General features: G+C 41.6%; 1 protein-coding gene across 5 annotated transcripts in view; it reads right to left on the bottom strand.

Annotated features, from left to right (window-relative positions):
- Positions 1–18,662, bottom strand: part of ppfia2 (PTPRF interacting protein alpha 2) — a 352,206-nt gene extending 333,544 nt beyond the window's left edge. For all 5 annotated transcript variants that reach the window (XM_063057742.1, XM_063057744.1, XM_063057746.1 and 2 more), the window contains exon 1: positions 17,986–18,662. In XM_063057742.1, the coding sequence (XP_062913812.1) occupies positions 17,986–18,225 (240 nt within the window). In that variant the 5' untranslated portion in view covers positions 18,226–18,662. The remainder of the gene's footprint in view (positions 1–17,985) is intronic.
- Between the last annotated feature and the right edge of the window lie 2,509 nt (positions 18,663–21,171).

The raw sequence follows: 21,171 nt of genomic DNA, 5'->3' as shown, positions 1-21,171 counted from the left end.
GTCATTTCCATTTCACTACAACTAGATGGCCAAACAAGGCAATTCAAGTGATCTAAAACAGCTATTGTGATGCAATTAGGATATTGTGCCTTGAAAAAGTATTCAGTCCCCACAACTATTTTCACATTTTAAGTCTCATTTTCTAAATTCAAAATATATTGAAGTAGGATTTTTGAGCTAATTTACAAAACATTGTGTATCGTGTCAAATCAAAAGAAAAATTCCAAAATCTGTCAATAATTTACTAAAAATTAAAAAAACAAAATTGCGAGGCTGAAAGAGAGTTCATCTCCTTTATAATTACTATGCTAATTTTCCTACCTTACCAAATCACCCAATTTGTTGTACAAAATTTGAGGATCACCTGTTTTCAATGAATTCATAATAAATACCCCTTCTCTCTGTAAGGTCCAGTAGATTTTCAAAAGACCAATCAAAATAAAGACAAAAGAGTATTCAAGACAAGTCAGGGAAATGATAACAGAAGCACAAATCTGGGGAAGGATACAAGACCATCTAAAAGGCACTGAACATGCCTTGGAGCTAAGTACAGTTCATGGTGAAAAAGTGGAAACAATACGAAACCACGGCCACACTGCCTAGGTCAGGCCACTCCTCTAAATTTAGTCACCAGAGAAGAAAGCCAGTTAAGAGATACTACTGTGACGCCAACCATCACTCTAAGTGAGCTGCAGAAGTCAGTGGCTGCAAATATAGATGAATTTCATACCTCCACAATCTCTTAAGCTTTGTATAAAAAGGGTATTTATGAAAGAGTGGTAAGGAAGAAACCCTGGCTGAAAAAAGCATAATGTCCCATAAAGACTTTGCAAAGCATCACTTAGAAGATACTGTAAAGACATGGAAGAAGGTCTTGTGGTTGAATGAGACTAAAGTAGAACTTCATGGCCTCAGCACAAAGCGGTACATGTGGCATAAATCTAGTACTGTGTATTACCCAGGTAACAGCATTCCTACTGTGAAATATGGTGGAGGTAGCATCAAGCAATGGGGATGCTTTTCAGTGGCAGGGATAGAAAATCTGGTCAGGATTGATGGGAAGATGAAGGCTGCTAAATACAGAGAGATCTTGGATAAACACCTGCTAGCCCTTGTCAGAAAGCTTAAACTGGGGAGGAAGTTCATCTTTCAGCAGAACACCGATCCAAAGAACACTGTGAGGGCAACCATGGAGTGGCTTTAAATGATGAAAATCAATGTCCTTGAGTGGCCCAGAGTCCTGACCGTAACCCAATCGAACATCTCTAGCAAAAGATTGCTGTCCGTTGCTGCTCTCCAACTAACCTAGCACAGCTTGAACAATTTTGCTTGGAGGAATGAGAAAATCTTCCTCCATCAAGTTATACAAACCTGATAGAATCTTATCCAAAGGTCTACTGGCTGTAATAACGAGAGATGGTTCAACAAAGTACTGAGCAAAGGGGGATGAATACTTCTGAACTGCTAACATTTCAGTTCCTGAATTTTTAGATTTTCACACTTTAGAGTTTCCCTGTTTTTGGGCTCTACTGTGAAAAAAGTAGCATGATATTTACAAATAAAATTTTGCAAGTATATTGATCAAGCTCTCTGATTGTAATTCTCAATTATGTTAACTTGTTGAATACTTTTTCAAGGCACTGTGGCCAAAACTACAAACAGGAAGTAGCCTTCAGCTGCTTTCAAATGTAACCCACAAGCAGTGATGAGTTTTTAAATTACAAGGACAATTCCATGAATAACACCACTATTAGTGAACTGAAAGACTGCATTTCATAACAAGTGGCCACTCAATAGATCACTTTGAAAACTGAGAAGGCAATCACTTGACACTTGTAAAAAAAAATTCTTAATTAAGATAGCATCCAGTGATATTTGTAAACTGGCATGACCATAAAACATTCAGAAATACACTGGCCAAATGCACAGACAGTGGGGGAATATTGATTGTACTACAAGTAAACACAAGAATGAGATTAAGGCAGGTTCCAGATTGGCCATCTTGCCTCTTGGCACTTCAGATATGATACTTGTTCTGTCATTGAATACTTGGGGTGTTTGGATACCTTGAGAGGCATCGCTCATAATACTATAGTAAAAGAATGATTTATATATTTGGGTGTAGTCATCAAAGCTTTCAGAATATTAAAATGATCTAGCCTGTCACAAAAAAAATGTGCTTGAATATTCATAACTGGTCTTACCATTTAAAGATCTGATCAGAATGTACAGCTATAATCCTACAGAACCATGTCATCATACTCAAAATAATTGAACTAGTGAAAGCATAACTAATCACCTGTTTTTATCTTTTACTGAAAGAGTATTTTGAGTCCAGGAAGATTTTTCCACTAGATCTCTACATGTCTGCTTGTGCTGAATAATCACATTGCTGGTCAACATATAGTTCATTTATTGCCATAACATGGGATCAAAAATGTGTTTTTAAGCACTGAAAAATCGTGTATTTGAGAAGAAAAAGTAGCCTCAGTAGAAGACAGACACCCACATTTCAGGAACAACTTCTCCACTACCATTAATTACCTGAATGGACAATGAACCTATGAACACTACCTCACCTATTTTGTATTTACTCTCTTTCTGCACTACTTACTTAAGTTTATACATTATATACATTTGTTGTTTGCTGTTGCAAAACACCAAACCTCAAAACATATGCCAGTAATATCAACCATGATGCTGATATGAAATAAGTGAACAAATGGATCATAATTCAGAGAACAACAGCAAGTGCAATTGCTTAACTGATATGGACATCAAGTAGTATCTCCAATAAAAAAAGATGACAGTAACTTACAAGGAATTGGCAGCAGGTCAGGCAACATTCTTGGAGAGCATAATGGAGTTAATATTTCAGGTTGATCTTGGGTTTTATTAACCCAAGGCTTTAACTCCAGTCTTCCTCTCTCCACAAAGGTTCTCTACTAAAGGACTGTTTTTGCCATCTTCTGCTTCCATTCTTTTTAAAAAGACAACCCATTTGACCAGACTTTGGACTTACAGCATACCCAGCTCTTTGCAATTTAGTTTTTGTATCTACTCATCCGCTTGGATAGGTGACAGTTTAAAACCATGGCATCAAGAGAACCACATTCAAGGGGAGATGATAAATGTTGATAATCAGCAAATAGTTCATGGTTTCTGGCAAAAGTTCATCACATTCATTGAAAAAAAAAGTTGCAACCAGAAAGATTTACAATACAAATAATATCAGACTTTGTTGCTGTGTACATACATTTATTGATGCTTCTGGACCCATCTTCAGTGATGTTCCTGGAATCGTCGGGAGTTTCGGGTCTTTCAATATCATACAACCTCCTCCAGGTGACCCAGCCGGGGCTGATCAGACCCCAGCTTGTGTCCAGATGGCTAGCTACTTATGACTCCATGGCTCCCCTCTTTTGAGCCACAGCCATCTTGAGGCCCTCTCTGCCGCATCAGTGGTACTGCGGATGGCTCTCCCCTTCCTCTCTCCCTCAATGCCCAAAATGCTGAAGGCTCTAACTAAAGAACGGGCTACGAGTCCCCTACAACCAACCTCCACTGGGAGACACCTCGCTCTCCATCCAGCCTGCTGACAGTTGCTGACCAGTCCTGTGTACTTGGAGAGCTTCCTTTCAAAGGCCTCTTCCAAGCTATCTTCCCATGGGACTGTCAGCTCCAGCAGCACCACTTGCTTAGTAGACTCTGTTACGTACCCCGTAACTGGGTTGCCAAACCAGCAGAAGTGGATCACTCAGTTGGAGTCTGGATTACTAGAACTAAGAAAGTTTTATTAAAGAAACAAGCAACACAGTACTTTAAATCAAAAGGATAATAAATGCAACAGTTCAGCAATGATAAACACACATGTACACAGAATTAAGGTAACAGGATCAATCAAGCTCTATCGTTGTCTAGGGGTAAATGACCAGTTTGAAAGTGACGCAAAGTTCAGTTCAATTTAGTTCAGTTCAGTTCGCAGACAGTGGGGGGAAGGAGAGAGAGAGCAAAACGAATGAATATTCAAACGGCTTCCACACACAGACCTTCGCAGTCAGCTTTCGTGCGAGCCCTTTGTGATGTCATCTGAGGTCACTGACCGTGACCCCTCCGTTTCCAGATACAATCGCTTCTCTGCGGTGAACCCGGCACCCAGGCAAGGGTGGACACACACCAGGTTCCCGCCGGTCGTGCCTTTCCACCCTGTGCGTCTATGGCTTGTCCCACGACCAGCCGTCCAAAAACTTCCCACCGACTTGTGGGAGACGCACCGCTTCCAGGGTTTCGTTACCTCGGGGTGTCGTGTGTGTCTTGCCTTAGCGAACCTGTCCCTTTTTATCCCCCTGCTGGGGTATCGCCTGTCCATCACTTCAAACAGTTCAGGGTTCAAAGGGGGCGCCGATCTTGACAGCTCTCCTTCCGTTACTCTCTCCCGTCCCTTCATTAACATCTCCAAATGCTGCTCCATTGTTTTCCTTATCTCTCTCTCTCCTGAAGACAGGTGGCAGACCAACTGCTGATCCCACTGGTGCCAGCACAGGCCAGCTAACATCTTAATCTATGTGTATTCTCGTCACACTTCCCCCCTTTAAGGATTTTTACCGGGGTAAAAATTACAAACATGAATACATTATTTGATACACACAAATACACATCTTTATCAGCTATTTGGCTGATACAGCGAATTTGAAGTTGTCAACACCTGACAGACAGTCAGCCATCACATTTTCTGTTCCTTTTATATGTGTTATTAATAATCCTTTAGACCAGGCTCCAACTTAGCAAACTTCATAGTGGCCAAAAACACTGATGAATTGCGATCAATGTAACCTCTCATTTGGTTTCGTCCCGGACCACAATAACAAGGGTCGTCCCATTCCGACTTAGTTTTCTCTCACAAGGGCTCAGTAGGAGGGGGAGGGGTAGTATCCGCAGAGTTATTGCAAAACTTCCTACAGTACCCCACCATCTCCAAGAGCCTTCTGAGGGCCCTCTTGTCTGTCGGGGTTGGAATGTCAGAGATAGCCCGCACTTTAGCTTGCATCGCTGCCAGCTGCCCTTGTGTCACCACAATTCCCAGGTAAGTGACCTTCGTGTGGCCGAACTCATTTTTTTCAAGGTTCACTATCAAGCTGGCTTCAGACAGCCGTATTACATCGCCAATACATACCTCTGTGCTCGTCAGCCCTTTCGTCACTCAATTACTCATTCTATGAGTATTGTTTACTAGGCTGACCTATTGTACGAGACACCACCCAACAACCTAGTTCTTTGCATCGCCTCGGGACAATCAAACACACGTGTGCGAGTCGTTTAATTACTTCTCCTAAAGAGTCGCTTTGTTCGGGGATTAAGGGAGAGACCTTATCAGCAGAGCTGGCCGAAACAATAGCCTTCTCCCATCTGGTCGATACCATACTCATCTTTTCAAAATGTTTTTTTTCTCCTATCAGCTTCATTGATTTCCACGCTAACACCGACTAGGTTTGTTAGCATATCAAAAGCCTGTGACCGTCTCAGTTCGCGTCTGCCATGATCAATAACATCCTCCTGGGCAGCTGGTAAACCTCTTTCATGATTCCACCAACTGTTTCCTCCAGCACCGCAAAATGTCCACCGGGGGGTACCTTGTGGGCCAGGTTAAAAATCTCATCCCCATAACTCTTTTGCACCACCCCCCATTCCTCATCTGCGGGTACGGTACTTGGTTTCCCTTTCTTCCTTGGCACTTTCTCCTCCACACAATAGCCTACTGGTTCCCTTGTTAATTCTGCGTCAGAGGGAGCTGTGTCCGCCAAAACCATCAGCCCCTCGTCTCGCTCCTGCGCCTGCACAAATTCTTCCCTGGCTAATGCTAAGTCTGTCTCAGCTCCCTCACTACCTCTTGTTTCACTACACTCCTTCTTTTCACTTTCTACCCCCTTCTCGTACAAGGCTGGCAGAAACATCTCAGCTAAATTTACTACCGCAGTCCCGTGATAAACCTGTGAGTCCATGGGCGGAGCCTCAATGCTGGCAGGCTGACCTGTCAATCTCACGACTGGGAACATGATTCCCCCGGCGAGGTCATTACCGAGGAAGACTTCCACGCCTTTCATCGGTAATTCGGGCCTCACCCCGATCGTGACTAGTCCAGAGACCAGGTTGCTTTGTAAGTGTATCTGGTGCAAAGGGACTGCCTCTGTCCCTTCCCCAATACCTTTGACCTTGACCTCCCCAGTCTGGGTCTCTGAGCTAAACTCTAATACACTCTTCAGTATCAGTGACTGACACGCTCCCGTGTCTCTCCAGATCCGCACTGGAACTGGTTTTAACCCCTCCTTCACTGACACCAATCCAGCCGAGATAAACCTCTCGCGCCCTTCCTGAACTTTGGCAGACCTGTCCTTCCCTAGCGGTTCGTTTACCAGCTCGATACAGCCAATCAAAATCGCAGTTTTTCCTTTTCCCGTCTCCTTCTTTGGGGCAAAGCACCTGGATGCAAAGTGTCCGACTTTCCCGCAATTATAACAGACGACCCCAGGAGACTTCCTACCAGACTGCTCCCGGTCTACCTTATCCTTCTCACTAGTCCCCAGCTTACTTTCTGACTTTTCTGGCGGACTCTCCCCACCGCCCTGACTACCCTTCTGGTAGCCCTTACTCGGGGCAAACTTCATTTTATGCGTCAATGCATACTCATCCGCTAACTTAGCAGTTGCGGCTAACGTGGCTGCCTCTTTCTCATCTAGGTAGGGTCTCATACCCTCAGGGACACAACCTTTAAACTGCTCAATCAGGATCAGCTGTAGCAGTCTGTCATAATCCCCCTCTACCCCCTTCGAGGTGCACCAACGCTCACAATATGTCTGCATCTCACGGGCAAACTCTAAATACGTGCGGTCCCACTGCTTCCTCGCATTCCGGAACCTCTGCCAGTATGCCTCCGGGACCAACTCATAAATCCTGAGGATGGCCTCTTTCACCACCTCATACCTCTGGGCATCTTCCGCAGACAAAGCTGAGTAAGCTTGTTGGGCTTTCCCTTTCAGTACACTCTGAAGCAAAACAGCCCACTTATCCCTCGGCAAGTCCTGACTTGTAGCAACTTTTTCGAAATGGAGAAAGTACCGATCCACGTCGGTATCGTCAAATGGGGGAACCAGCCTAACCTCCTGGGTCGCCCGGAACCCTCCACCTTGGTTCAGCACGGGCCCCTGCTCTGCCCTTATCCTTAACTTCTCCAGCTCGAATTCCCTTTCCCTCTGTTTCTCCTCTCGCTCCAACTCTCTCTCTCTCTCTCTCTCCTGCCTTTCTAACTCTCTCTCCTGCCTTTCTAACTGTTTCTCTTACCTTTCTAACTCTCTCTCCTGCTCTTCTCGCTCCAACTGTCTGTCCCTCTCTTTCTCTTCTCGCTCCAACTGCCGTACCGGAACTCGTGCTTGAGTCTCAGTTTTTCAAGCTGCACCTGTACCGTGTCTCCAGCAGGTTTTTCAATAGACACCACCTCCAGCTCCCCTTCTGGAAACACACCTTTAGATACATAGTGCTCTACGATAGCTCTGTGTATGTCCTCTCTCCTCATTGTCGACTTCCCCTTAGCAAGATTCAACCGTTTGGCCACAGCTACCAATTCCGATTTCCTGGCATCCTCTAATGCCTCCAAGGTCGGCACCTTTATAAATTCCTCAGCCTCCATTTCTGCTGTTTCTCTTTTCTTTCTTTCGGGAATTTTGACCCAATCAATTTACTCCATCCCAAATTTAGCATTCAAAATCGCGGACGAGAACCCCACTTATGTTACGTATCCCGTAACTGGGTTGCCAAACCAACAGAAATGGATCACTCAGTTGGAGTCTGGATTACTAGAACTAAGAAAGTTTTATTAAAGAAACAAGCAACACAGTACTTTAATCAAAAGGATAATAAATGCAACAGTTCAGCAATGATAAACACACACGTACACAGAATTAAGATAACAGGATCAATCAAGCTCTATCATTGTCTAGGGGTAAATGACCAGTTTGAAAGTGACGCAAAGTTCAGTTCAATTTAGTTCAGTTCAGAGACAGTGGGGGGAAGGAGAGAGAGAGAGAGCAAAATGAATGAATATTCAAACGGCTTCCACACACAGACCTTCGCAGTCAGCTATCGTGCGAGCCCTTTGTGATGTCATCTGAGGTCACCGACCGTGACCCCTCCGTTTCCAGATACAATCGCTTCTCTGCGGTGAACCCGGCACCCAGGCAAGGGTGGACACACACCAGGTTCCCGCCGATCGTGCCTTTCCACCCTGTGCGTCTATGGCTTGTCCCACGACCAGTTGTCCAAAAACTTCCCACCGACTTGTGGGAGACGCACCGCTTCCAGGGTCTCGTTACCTCTGGGTGTCGTGTGTGTCTTGCTTTAGCGAACCTGTCCCTTTTTATCCCCCTGCTGGGGTATCGCCTGTCCATCACTTCAAACAGTTCAGGGTTCAAAGGGGGAGCCGATCTTGACAGCTCTCCTTCCGTTACTCTCTCCCGTCCCTTCATTAACATCTCCAAATGCTGCTCCATTGTTTTCCTTATCTCTCTCTCTCCTGAAGACAGGTGGCAGACCAACTGCTGATCCCACTGGTGCCAGCACAGGCCAGCTAACATCTTAATCTATGTGTATTCTCGTCACAACTCAGACACTGGGACAATGTCTGGTCGCAGAGTGGTGGCTGCGATATGGTTGGGGAACTTAAGCTGCCCTTCGAGGTCCACCAACAGCTGCCAGTCCCTTGCAGAGGTCAGAATGCCTGCAGATGTTCTTTTGGCAGGTATTGGCTGCTCCCCAACTCTGACAAAGGCAATGGTCTGCTTGGAGGGTTGGGACCGCTTTGCCCACTCAACTCCTGCACTGACGGCTTCAGCGATGGTCTTCAGGACCTGATCATGCCTCCACGTGTACCGTCCCTCACCAAGTGCCCTTGCGCAGCCGCTGAGAATGTGCTACAGGGTTCCTCGTTTGGAGCACAGTGGGCACGCAGATGACTCTGCCTTGCCCCATGTGTGCAGGTTTGATGGGCTCGGCAGCACATCGTACACTGCCTGGATGAAAAATTGTTGGAAATATTTATCAAAGATCAAATGACATTCTCCTGAGTCACAAGCACAGTAAACATATGTTGATATTCATGTGCTGTCCAGTTTTTTTAAGTTATGTATTGCACTGTGCTGCTGCCATGGCTCACACAAGCTCAAATACTGATTGCTAAAGCTGAGAAAACACAATTATTTGCAAAAAGTGTAATCACTAATATGCCAGCAGATTATTTTAGTCAAAAATCTGCAAGGATAAACTATGACATTTTCAAAGAACGTCATAACAAAAAGTTTGTTCTTCATGTTCAGGAACACCTGCAATCAAAAGGGCTTACCAGAAAAGGTCACCTTGCCAGTGGATAATACCCCTTGTCTTCCTCATGAAAACCTTCTCACATCATAAAATGGCGATGTTTATAATCACCAAATATTCTTCTGAAATTCAACCTGTGGGTCAAGGGGACTGCTTGCATTCAAAGAGAATTATCAATCTGGATTGTAACATTAGTGAGGGCGATATATTTTATATTCTTTTAGAAGAAGCAGACCGTCCTCAGTGCAATTTATTGAGTCTGAAACACTGCAAAACCAATCACATGGATCACATCACAAAGCAAAATCCTTTGAGAGCTATGCAGTCATAATAATTCAGAAAACATGCCTTGCAAATATTGCACGGCAAATAAAAAAGTTGGTTTGGAAAATAATGAGGAGCATGAACACCAAATGCCAAAAACCAGGACAGGAGCTACATTATAATAGTAACATTCAACAATATATACACTGTGGCAGCATAGAGCAAGAATGGAAAAAGACCTATTTCCACTATGTCAGATTTCACACAGGTAGCTTTCATCTTTGTGATGCACTGCTTGATTATGTACTTGAAGAAAAAGCTATTTATTTGTGAGGTACGGACAATTATTTGAAATAAGGCAAGCCAATTAATAAAATATCACTGTATACTTTAATAAGCAACAGAAGAACATTTTTGATCTTTTTAATGTTTTTTCATAATCCAGAGGTTGTTCCCTCTAGTACTCTGAAAAGCCACAAGTATAAATGCAAGTTCTTAATTATTGTTTGTACATAACCATTCTTAACATACCTGGCAGTGTGATAGAACAGATTTATTGTTTGTTGCATTGATTAGCCCTATGTACATGCTGAAATGTAAACAGAAAATGCTAGATATATTTGATGTTATGCCGTTCGTTGAGCTTGGCAATTAGCTTGCAGACGTTTCATCACCAGTCGAGGTAACATCCTCAGTTCATAGTTGTTTGTGTTTCTTTCTGGGAGTACATATATATAGTGGAAACGCCTCAACCCGAGCTACCAATATTTGCCACCATCCTAAATGCTGGATATAGTTAGTGGATCAGACAAGATCTAATCATTTTCATTTCAGATTTACAGTATCCACAGAGTTTTGCATTTCACTTATGTCTAGCCCACCAACAGCGCCATGTATCAGATTAATAAAGCTGGTATGCTAAGTAAATTTGGTATTGTTACTGGCAACTTAGATTACTAAGCCATGAATGTCTTTTCAAATTAATAATCTATAACCAGATATTTTTCAGCCATTTCCTTTTATTAAAATCAATAGAAAGAGGAGTCTTTGTCTCTCCTCAGACCTGGTACAGTATCTTTTGAAATGTTTACTCTGCAAACAGCAAGAATTATCCTAAATTTTCCTAATCACATTTACCTTCATGTTGACTTGTTAAATTACAAAGTGCAACTTTTGTAATTCCACATTCAATGGGCATACATGAGAATCTTGTAGCTATCATCAATTTCATGAAGTATTGAGACAGATAGTTGTGATTTTGACATCACCATTCACAAAATAATCAGCATGTCCTTCACCAGCAATAATTTGTTGACACTATTATAATGCAGAGGAAAGGGGTAATTCAATTTTCACACAGAAATCTCAACTAGTATTGATGTGACTATCTGTTTTTGTGATGTTGATTAAAAGATATTGAGTAGGGCACCAATTTTCGGTTCCATGGATACATTTTTTACACCCCCTATAATGGAGTGCTCTATTAACATAGAATTAATTTCATGATGGATTAATTCTTATTAAACAGAATTATAAAGTTCATGTCAGCGTCTTCTTAATCATGTTAGATTTCTTTTCCCACGCAAAGCACTTTTCAGTTGGAACAATTTTTATGTCTAGATTTAAAATGTTATTCAGAGATCAGTATTCAGGCAAAAGTGATGGCCTCTGTGTATAATTTATAAATGTGTTCTGGTTTAATTTTTTTTTTACAGAGACTAATAAAGCTAATGAACTAAAATTAGATGTTATAGGTTCATATTTCTCTTTTTGCTGTTTGCTCTAAGTTAAATAAGTAAAATATACTAGTCAACCAATTAAAAAGACCAACAATATTTCACATTTAAGCATCACTATATTAGGAACCAGCTTGGCAACATGTGAAATAACATAACACTGCAGAAGATATTCATTGCTCAAACTGGTATCATTGCCCAGGACAGCAATCCTGTGACTGTCCAGGATAGCTGAGGAATGAGGGTACACAAAGGTGCACAGCAGAATTTGTATTGACTTATTTTCTTTCTGTACAGATCATACATGACCTGGGTCAATGATAGAGTGGTCTTTTTAGTTGTCATAAGCGAACAGGTACTAAAGTACAGTTAATGAAACCCTAGTCATAAGGGAAGTCATTACTGTTAAAAATCTCAAAGTTTATTAATTCTGGTCACTGGCATCTATTACAAATGTTTGCTCTCAAAAAATGTTCACATAAAAATGGCTTGATGCAGTTTTGCAAAATGGACTCAGGGTTATATCTCTTACAAAGGACTGAGACACATTTATAATAAAGTACTAGACAACGGGGTGACCCGTTGGGGCACCCTTTGAGAGAAGGGTAGTGCAGTCTGATGTGACCAGAATGAACATTAAATTTTCCTGAATGCTACTGGTATCGCTTTGCTTTGGAAATTGAAGAAGAAAACCTCAGTTTATTAAAAAAGAACAACGCGTAGCAAGACAAATGTAGCTCCTCCTCGTTTAACGAAGGACACTTTTGAGGGCATCATTTCTGGTTGATCTGCCACCCTTGTACCTCTTGTTGTCATTCTGGAGACGTGCAGTCCTTTCATCCACCGTCTCTTCATCCCTTCTGTTGTTTGTTCTTTGTCTCTGATCTTGGAGACGTGCATTTCTCTGCTCCTTTGTCTCTTCCTCCCTCCTTCTCCTGTGCCTGTTTTTGGCATTCTGGAGCCCTTTCATCCCCCGTCTCTTCATCTCTTCTGCTGTTTGTTGTTTGTCTCTGATCCTGGAGATGTGCATTTCTCAGCTCCTTTGTCTCTTCGCCTCTCTTCCTTCTATGCCAGTTGTTGTCATTTTGGAGACATGCATGCCTCTCCTCCTCTGTCTCTTCTTCTCTCATCTTTTTTGTCCTGACTGTTTGATTCTGGAGTCATGCATCCCTGGCCTCATCCGATTCTTGTTCTCTCCCTCTCCTTGCTGCTTTCTGATGACATTTGGCGTCATCTCTTGACCATAATGTCCCCCTTCTCTTTCCACAGGGCATAATTAGGCTGACCATACTTTTTTTTTGCCCTAATGCTGGACAGAAGATATGAAGCAGTAACGCCAAAGCCTCCAGGATGCTGATTATTCTTGATGATGTGGTCGGCGCTCTCCTAAATGGATGTGATATAGTCACCGCTATCCTTTGACTGTAGTAAAGGGTTTGATGGGCATTCTGAAGTACGTCATTACAATAAGATTTAATTATGTCTTATTGATGGGTCTCAGTTAGATCTGTCCCAATCCTGCACATGCTGATGGTGATTAGCAGAATGTGACCGCTCGAAATAGAGCTACCCTGCCCTTTTGCTTTGGTTGGTGTCGCTGCTGTGAGCATCATGAGTCACTTCTGAGGCTGGCTGTGCACATGCGTCGTGGTGTCACATTGCGGTTTCCATCATGGCTGATATCGGCTCTCAGGTGAAAGCAGGGCTGTTGATTTTGGCGAGTGAGCAATTTTATACGAATATACAGTATAACCCTGAACTTTACCTGCATTCTGTAAGTTAGTGCATTTTAAGTCGACTTAGCCAAAAATAGTGCCGCTGTAATGCCACCGTTTGCGCTAACTGGAAGTCACAAACAGAAAAACAGAATATATAGATAATCTCCAGTGTATTCGACAGCTTCAATAATTCAGTAAAAGATTACATACTTAGACTCAGCCTTCTGCTGTAATGCGTTTCAGAAATTTCCAATAACATGAATCAAACTATAGAACAACTCTGCTGGGTAAAATCTTCTGTGAGCAGCCCTTCAACAGGCAGAGCTGCAGGTTGTCCAGGGGTTTTAAGCTGCTGCTATTTCTCTTCCTTCAACTGTTCATAGTACAAATGTGAAATCCATGATAAGAAAGCTACTTAAATAAGATGTGGTAAAGAAATTATAAAGAAACAAAGATTAGAAAGGCAGGGCATTCATAATTCATAAAGATATACAAACCTAATGACCTGAATGTATACTTGCAAATAAACTTCTCAATACAGCATTTTGATGAGTAAGTAGCAAGTCTACCTTGAGGGAGAGATATCATCAGTCAAACCGTGCCATGTTTCAACTCTGCTTGAACTTTTTAATGCATGTATAACCTCCACCATTTAGAAACATCAAGTGAGATGATTCAAAAGCGGCTAGATTGTGTTGATACTCTAACAATCGTTGCTCTGGTAAGAACATCCTATATAGGAGGCATGGCTTCAAGATTAGATTTTTGCAATTTTAAGCTCTTATCCACCATGTTTTCATGAGCAGTTTTGTCTCTCTTTCTCTTCACCATTTACACCTCGGACTTCAACTACTGCACAGAGTCTTATCTTCAGCAGTTTTCTGATGACTCTGCCATAGTCGGATGCATCAGCACAGGAGATGAGGCTGAGTACAGGGCCATGGTAGGAAATTTTGACACATGGTGTGAGCAGAATTATCTGCAGCTTAATGTGAAAAAAACTAAAGAGCTGGTGGTAGACCTGAGGAGAGCTAAGGTACCGGTGACCCCTGTTTCCATCCAGGGGGTCAGTGTGGACATGGCGCAGGATTACGAATACCTGGGGATATGAATTGACAATAAATTGGACTGGTCAAAGAACACTGAGGCTGTCTACAGGAAGGGTCAGAGCCGTCTCTATTTCCTGAGGAGACTGAGGTCCTTTAACATCTGCCGGACGATGCTGAGGATGTTCTACGAGTCTGTGGTGGCCAGTGCTATCATGTGTGCTGTTGTGTGCTGGGGCAGGAAGCTGAGGGTAGCAGCCACCAACAGAATCAACAAACTAGTAAGGCCAGTGATGTTCTAGGGATGGAACTGGACTCTCTCACAGTGGTGTCTGAAAAGAGGATGCTGTCTAAGTTGCATGCGATCTTGGTCAATGTCTCCCATCCACTACATAATGTACTGGGTGGGCACAGGAGTACATTCAGCCAGAGACTCTTTCCTCCAAGATGCAGCACAGAGCGACATAGGAAGTCATTCCTGCCTGTAGCCATCAAACTTTACAACTCCTCCTGAGCCAATAGGCTGGTCCTGGACTTATTCCTTGGCATAATTTACATATTACTATTTAACTATTTATGGTTCTATTAATACTTAATTATTTATGGTGCAACTGTAACGAAAACCAATTTCCCCCGGGATCTATAAAGTATGAGAATGACTATGACAGTTTATAAATTTTGGGGGAATGTCATATACAACAATATAAGCAACCCCACATTATGGGGTGTTGCATTCCTAGAAAATTGTTCATGTCACGATTTTTCAAAATGCAAAGTTGTGTTATCTGCGCAGGCATCAAGAAACGCAAGAAGAATAAAAATTAAATTTTATGTGAAGTTATTTTCTTTCTCCAGTGCACATAAATTCACTCCATGGGAATGAACTTCATTCCATACCTCATATTTTTGGGTCACCTGTAGCATAATGGACCCAAAAATTTGCCAGCTAAATCAAGTGAGTGTATTCTTCAGGGAAGTGACTACGTGACTACTAGAAAATAAAACTGTTTAGATTTTGTGTGGCTATCAGAATTGGATCGACCATGGAAATCAGTATGCAGCCATGAAATCTGATATGTTTTCTGTAACCATCAATCTTTGATCTACCATAGAAGTAACTAAGTAACTTGACAGATTCTATTGATGTTGAATCCTGAGCATAAAACAGTATAACGAAGAACATATTGCTGTTCATGAATGAACACTAAGACAATATTAGTAAAGATACATTTGCTCTAGATAATTGTATGTGACAAATAGATGGACAGTTTAGAGAACAGACCCAAGAAAAATGAATGTAAAAATGAAAGAGGGCACAATTCCTTTGAAATCAGATTAATACGATTGATGGAAAGAGTGCAAATGCAACATCATATTCAGACACCATAATTAAGCTGTCACTTGAAAACTTCATTTGCAGGATGTAAGCTTTAATTGGAGGGGAGCATTTTTTGCCCATCCCAAATTATACTGAGAAGTTTGCAAACAGCCTTCTCCTTCAATCCTGGTAAAGCATCTTGATAGAACTCATATGCATGGCAAGCAACTTCAGCCAGCAGTTAAGAATCAGTCACAGCGGTGTGGAGAAAAGAATTAGAACAGACTCTAGACTCAGTGAAGATAAGTTTCCTTCTTCGACTGACTCATGTAGCTCACAAATTTAATGGTTAATTTGACAGAAAGCACCCATTTATAGATTTTGCACAGAACTCTTATTCTCAAACTATCACACTAATTCTTGATACTCTATTCTTTCAGATCTGAATTCTACAACCACACAACAGAGAGGAGAGGAAGTCCAAACTGCCAAGAAATATCACCAGTGCTACATGCCTTTTCAACCATATCCTGTTCAATCATCTTGGTCATCCATGACATTCAGCTTGAAAATAATCTTTTCAAATGCAACCTGTATATGGAAGATGACTATATGACACCCCAAAAAACAACAGATTTTACAAATTGAATTGAAGGACTTAGAAAGAAATGTACGGCTCACAAGAGCCAAACAGTAGACAAATATGCTACAATCAATATTTATTTTAAATAATTTCAATACAAAACCCTGGTTTCAACAAAAAGAATCTGCTGGATATGTACTGAATCAAAATTGTGCATTTTATTGATATCATTTAATAGGACATCTGACATTTCAAATGCAAATATTGCCCAATTTAAACTGCTCTTAGCCATCATTTCAAATGTCTTTTTCTTTAAACCTCCTGACCATCATGTTAACTTCTAATTTAGATAAAACATAACTGATTGTCTGTTTTTCAAATATACTTAAGTATCTCAAAATGACAATAGATTATTTTAAATCATTCAAGGTGTGAATACAAATTTCAATTCTGAATATTTACATATTTACACTTCACAGGAACTTAGATACTCCAATGACAGTGAAACAATAAAATCTCAAGAAAGGTAGCAAAACTTCTCTAATGATATGGTCTACATGTAAATTTCATTTCTAAAAAAGTTACTTTGAAACAGACACGAAAAACCTAAAGGACAGCAACCCAATATTTACTAGTTTCGCATATAAAAAAGAAAAAAATCATTGTTTAACATTTGCAATTGTTTTTAAATAATATAAATTCGGAGTTGTACTTAATTCAATATTTATTATTCACAATCTATCCATAAATAAATATTTTGAAATTACTTTCGAAAGTGAGCAGTGTTCATTTAGTAAATATTGAATTAGGGTGAAAAAATATCAAATATTTAAAGGCCGGTAGAAACTACATTTCATAATCCAAAAAAACTACAATCTAAGCTTAAAAATGTCATTGTTTACCATTCACCAAGGTACAATAGCAAAAATTAAGTCAATAGGAATGAAAGGGAAAGACCTCTACTAGTTGGAGACCTAACTGCGAATGAAAGAACATTTGGTGGCCTTTCATTATTCACATTATTTTGGCCCAAAGATACTGCTACAGGAATTCTTCAAACCAACTATAATCCTTTGTTTCATCAAAAACATTCTTTCCATCACTAGGTCACTTATGGAGAGGTTGTTGTAATTACACAATATTTAGTTTCATTCTCAGCTGCTCACATAATGAAATACCTTATGCTTGAGTGTAACAATACTGAGATAAAAAGATGGGGAAAGTATTGTTTGAAAAACACAAATGGCAGGTAATGCCATTCTCCAATAGAAGAGTCTGATTCAATAACGTTATTATTGATGAGACATTGCCTTGAAGCTAACACTGGCCAGAAATTGCAGCTACAAGAGGTCAGAAGTTGTGCATCCTACAAGAGTGACACACCTCCTGACTCCAGTGGCTTTCTATCATCTGCAAATCACAAGTCAGATGGATGCTGGAATCCTCTCTACTTGAATACGGCTAGTTTTAACAATGCTCAGGAACTCAAACCTCGAACCTCCATATCTAGTAAGATTGGGGCAAAGGAGCATGGAAGCACCATTTCCTGCAAGTTTGCCCCAAATCACACACCATTCTACCTCAGAAATATTACTATTCCCTCACTGGGGCAATATGTGAATTCTCAAATGTTACACCCAACAATGTGGAGTATATTCACCTGAAGGACTACAGTGGTTCTAGAAGGCAAATCCAGGCTAGTTAAGGAAAGGCAACACATGCCGGCTTTGGTAGTTTTTTTTTATTCTTCTCGTTAAATTAATACATTTCGGAATAAAGTTTTGATATACCTGTGATACGGATAGATCCCCAGATGTAAATAATAGATTAAGCACATGGGCGGGGGGGGGGGGAGAAGAGGGAGAACATTTAAAGGAAGAGAAGATGGTTCGACAGTTGAAAGAGTGCACATTTGCAAATCTTAGCCTTACTCTGAGAAGCCGGATGCTCCTACCTGAGGCAATGCAGAGTTGAGCTGGCGCTGCAGAGAGTCCCTATCGTAGATGACATCCTGGAGTTTGCCCTGTGCCAGCGCCAGGCTCTCCTGGGTCTCCCGGAGGGTGTCGAGCAGACGGTCGCGTTCGTCCAGCATGTTGACCATCAGCTGCTCGAAATTGGAGTCCTCCGAGCTGCTCTGGGAGCCCCTCTGGCTGAGGGTGTCCTCGCTGATGGTGGGCATCACCTCGCACATCATCGTCCCCCGAGTCTCTCAGGCCAGCGGCGAGGTGAGAAACACACACCAAAAAAAACCCACCTTCCAGCGGAAAATAGAGAGAATAATGCAAAGAAAAACCGAAATAGGAGCCCGCACGGTAGTTCAGGGAGGGAACGCCGGCCACTGCTCCTGACATTTACCGCCCTGACACCTCTCCTCTCCTGAATCTCTTTTCACTATCTTCTATGTATATATAACACAGATGAGCAGTGCCACCCCAAGTTATGCTCCGCTCACATCCTTTACCGATTAAACCGGGTGAAAATATGAAGAGGGGGGCGACTCCAGCCGTCACCGCCAACGGTTTGATCTCGAGCCGAGCCCCCGCCCCGCTTGTCACCGTCACTCTGAAGGCTGAGAGCGAGGTTTAGGAAATATTAATACCAACACACGGCTGTAAAATAGTCTTAAACGGGGACGAGAAGATGCGACTGGAAATTTGTGAAACGTGCGCGCGCTGCGAACGGCGAGTTGCTGCCGGGCTCGAGCGGGAGGGGGGCGGGGCGCAGCGGCGCGCGAGCCCGCGGGGCACCTCGCGGCGGCCGTGCTCCTGCATCTTCCCCCCCACCCCACTATCCCATCCCTTCCCTCTGTGCCAGTGTATGCTTTTAGAAATAAATTGCCGGCTCCCAGCAACGATGGAGCTCATTATTACATTCTCTTTTGCCAACCGGCTCGGGCGGGAGAATTATAATGCGTTTCATCCGCCGAGCAGAGTGTGTTTCGAGCACGTTTCAGTTTTAAGTACCAATCCACATGGGCGTGCCCGGAGTTTATTTGGCATTACCTCATACCCTGGGTTCTGATAAACTGTCAAATGCTGCACCTACAGAATTAGCTACACTCTCGGCAGCAAGGAAGGGTTGGTTGGCTGTGTGTAAAATTGGTGTGCAGATGATTTTTGGAGGAATGCTATATAATATTTGAAGCGCTGGCGGCGACGCGCCGTTGTAATGTAAAATGTAGATAGTAGCGGAAACCAGATGTAGATTGCGTGCCACTCCCAAGATCAGTATGGGAGAGGTAGCTGTAATATCCGTACATGTCACCACTTTGTGCGCCCTCTAAAGCAGCTGCATACTTTCTCGCCAATGATGTCATTATTGAGATGTCATTGCTTATAGGTTGTATGCACAAGCATTGATTTGACATGCCTGACCCGGTACGTTTCCTTTTTAATTTTCAACCGGCTGAGGAACGGACTTTAAAATATCGTTATCGGCATAACAAATAGTACGTGTAATAAAGTACCTGTCAAAACATTGTCGCAATCCAAATGAAACAGAAACATACTAAATATATATATAAACATTGCTTGCAATATGAAAAGACTTCGGGTGATGTGAAAGATCTGAACAACAGTTATCCCTCTTACCATTTAAAAACTGCATGAAATAATTGTTCCGTGTAAATTACTGTATTCTTTCAGTTATACAAATTTGTGCCGAGCAAAAGTATCCTCTTCAAATATAATCTGAATAAAGGGTTTTAATTTATTGAATTGCCTGCAAACTCTCATTCACTGTTCTTCTCTAGCTTTGGTTAAAACGACACAATATTAAATATGGATGACAAAAAGGACAGAGGATGATGCGTAGGGTGTAAAGCACAACTTGAGTAATCAATGTTCATACAGGTTTACCAAATTTACATTTGGGATATCAGATTCCACTCCTACGAATATCGGCAATTAATTAAATAAATAACAGGAAAGCAAAGTATTTCTTATCGCCAAAACCAGAATTGTGCATTGGAAATCATTAGCCAATTATTGTGTACCTGGAATATTGATGTCCTTCTGGCTGTGAAGCAACACACAAGGGGTCTGCTACCTCTTATATGTGTTCACGGTTGCTTTACATAATATAAAATGCAAATCCTATGAATGCTGGAATTCTGAAATAAAATTCGGAAAGAGCTGAACATGAATGGGAGATCAAATAAACATCTGTGCATAGAGATCTTTCATCAACAGGGAAAAAATAGAATAAAAAGAGATGAAGTTTTGAGATGCGGAGAAAAAAAGGAAGACAAGAACAAAAAATACAGGTTACAGGGCAAAAAACAAAATGAATGAATGAATAATTGAAGTGGAATGGTGATGACTGACGTATTCATTCGTCCAAATAGTTTAAAGCAGAGGTTCACAAACTTTTTTATGCCATGGACCCCTATCATTACCGAGAGGTCCATGGACCCCAGATTGGGAACCCCTGGTCTAAAGTAACCAGGATAAGCAGAATGAACCTGAAATGTAAAAGATTGTAGGTGCTGAAACACTGCCAGGAGTTTTTGGAACTACCTTGATTCAATGTATAACCACCATCTTGTCAAGCGTTCAGAGTCTTATTGTTAACACATCTTTCAAAACTTAGGGAAATATTTTGAAGACGTGTCTTTCTTTCCATAAAATGTGCTCCAGTTTCAATTCTCATTCTTTAATGAGCAACAAAAGCAGTTGGCAGATGAATCCAGCTCAGTAGTAAGAGTGTACAATAAATACAGTGCAAATATTTAAACTGAATTTATTTTATGCCAGACGGCTCCCCATATGTCCTCATCAAGAGAGCAAATGAGATCCTTCTCACAGATGTTCTACAGTATGGCAACCCTGTAATCATCAGCTAAATTTCTCAACAAAAAGAGTGGGGCACTGAATGGTCTCTGGTCATATTGTCTCTTTATTCACAGATACTGTAGATAGTATACATGTATAAAATTTTAAAACATCAATAAATACAATTAAAAGTTAAACATAAGAAAATCTGCAGATACTGGAAATCCAAAGCAAAACATTCAAAATTCTGGAGGAACTCAGCAGGTCAGGCAGCATCTATAGAAGTGAAGAAACAGTTGACGTTTTGGGCGAAGACCTTTCTTCAGGACTAGAAAGGAAGGAGGAAGATGCTAGAACAAAAAAAATGG

The sequence above is a fragment of the Mobula hypostoma genome, chromosome 9 (genome assembly GCF_963921235.1).
Source record: "Mobula hypostoma chromosome 9, sMobHyp1.1, whole genome shotgun sequence".
NCBI classification, from domain to species: Eukaryota; Metazoa; Chordata; class Chondrichthyes; order Myliobatiformes; family Myliobatidae; genus Mobula; species Mobula hypostoma.
This window is presented reverse-complemented; position numbering and strand designations above follow the sequence as displayed.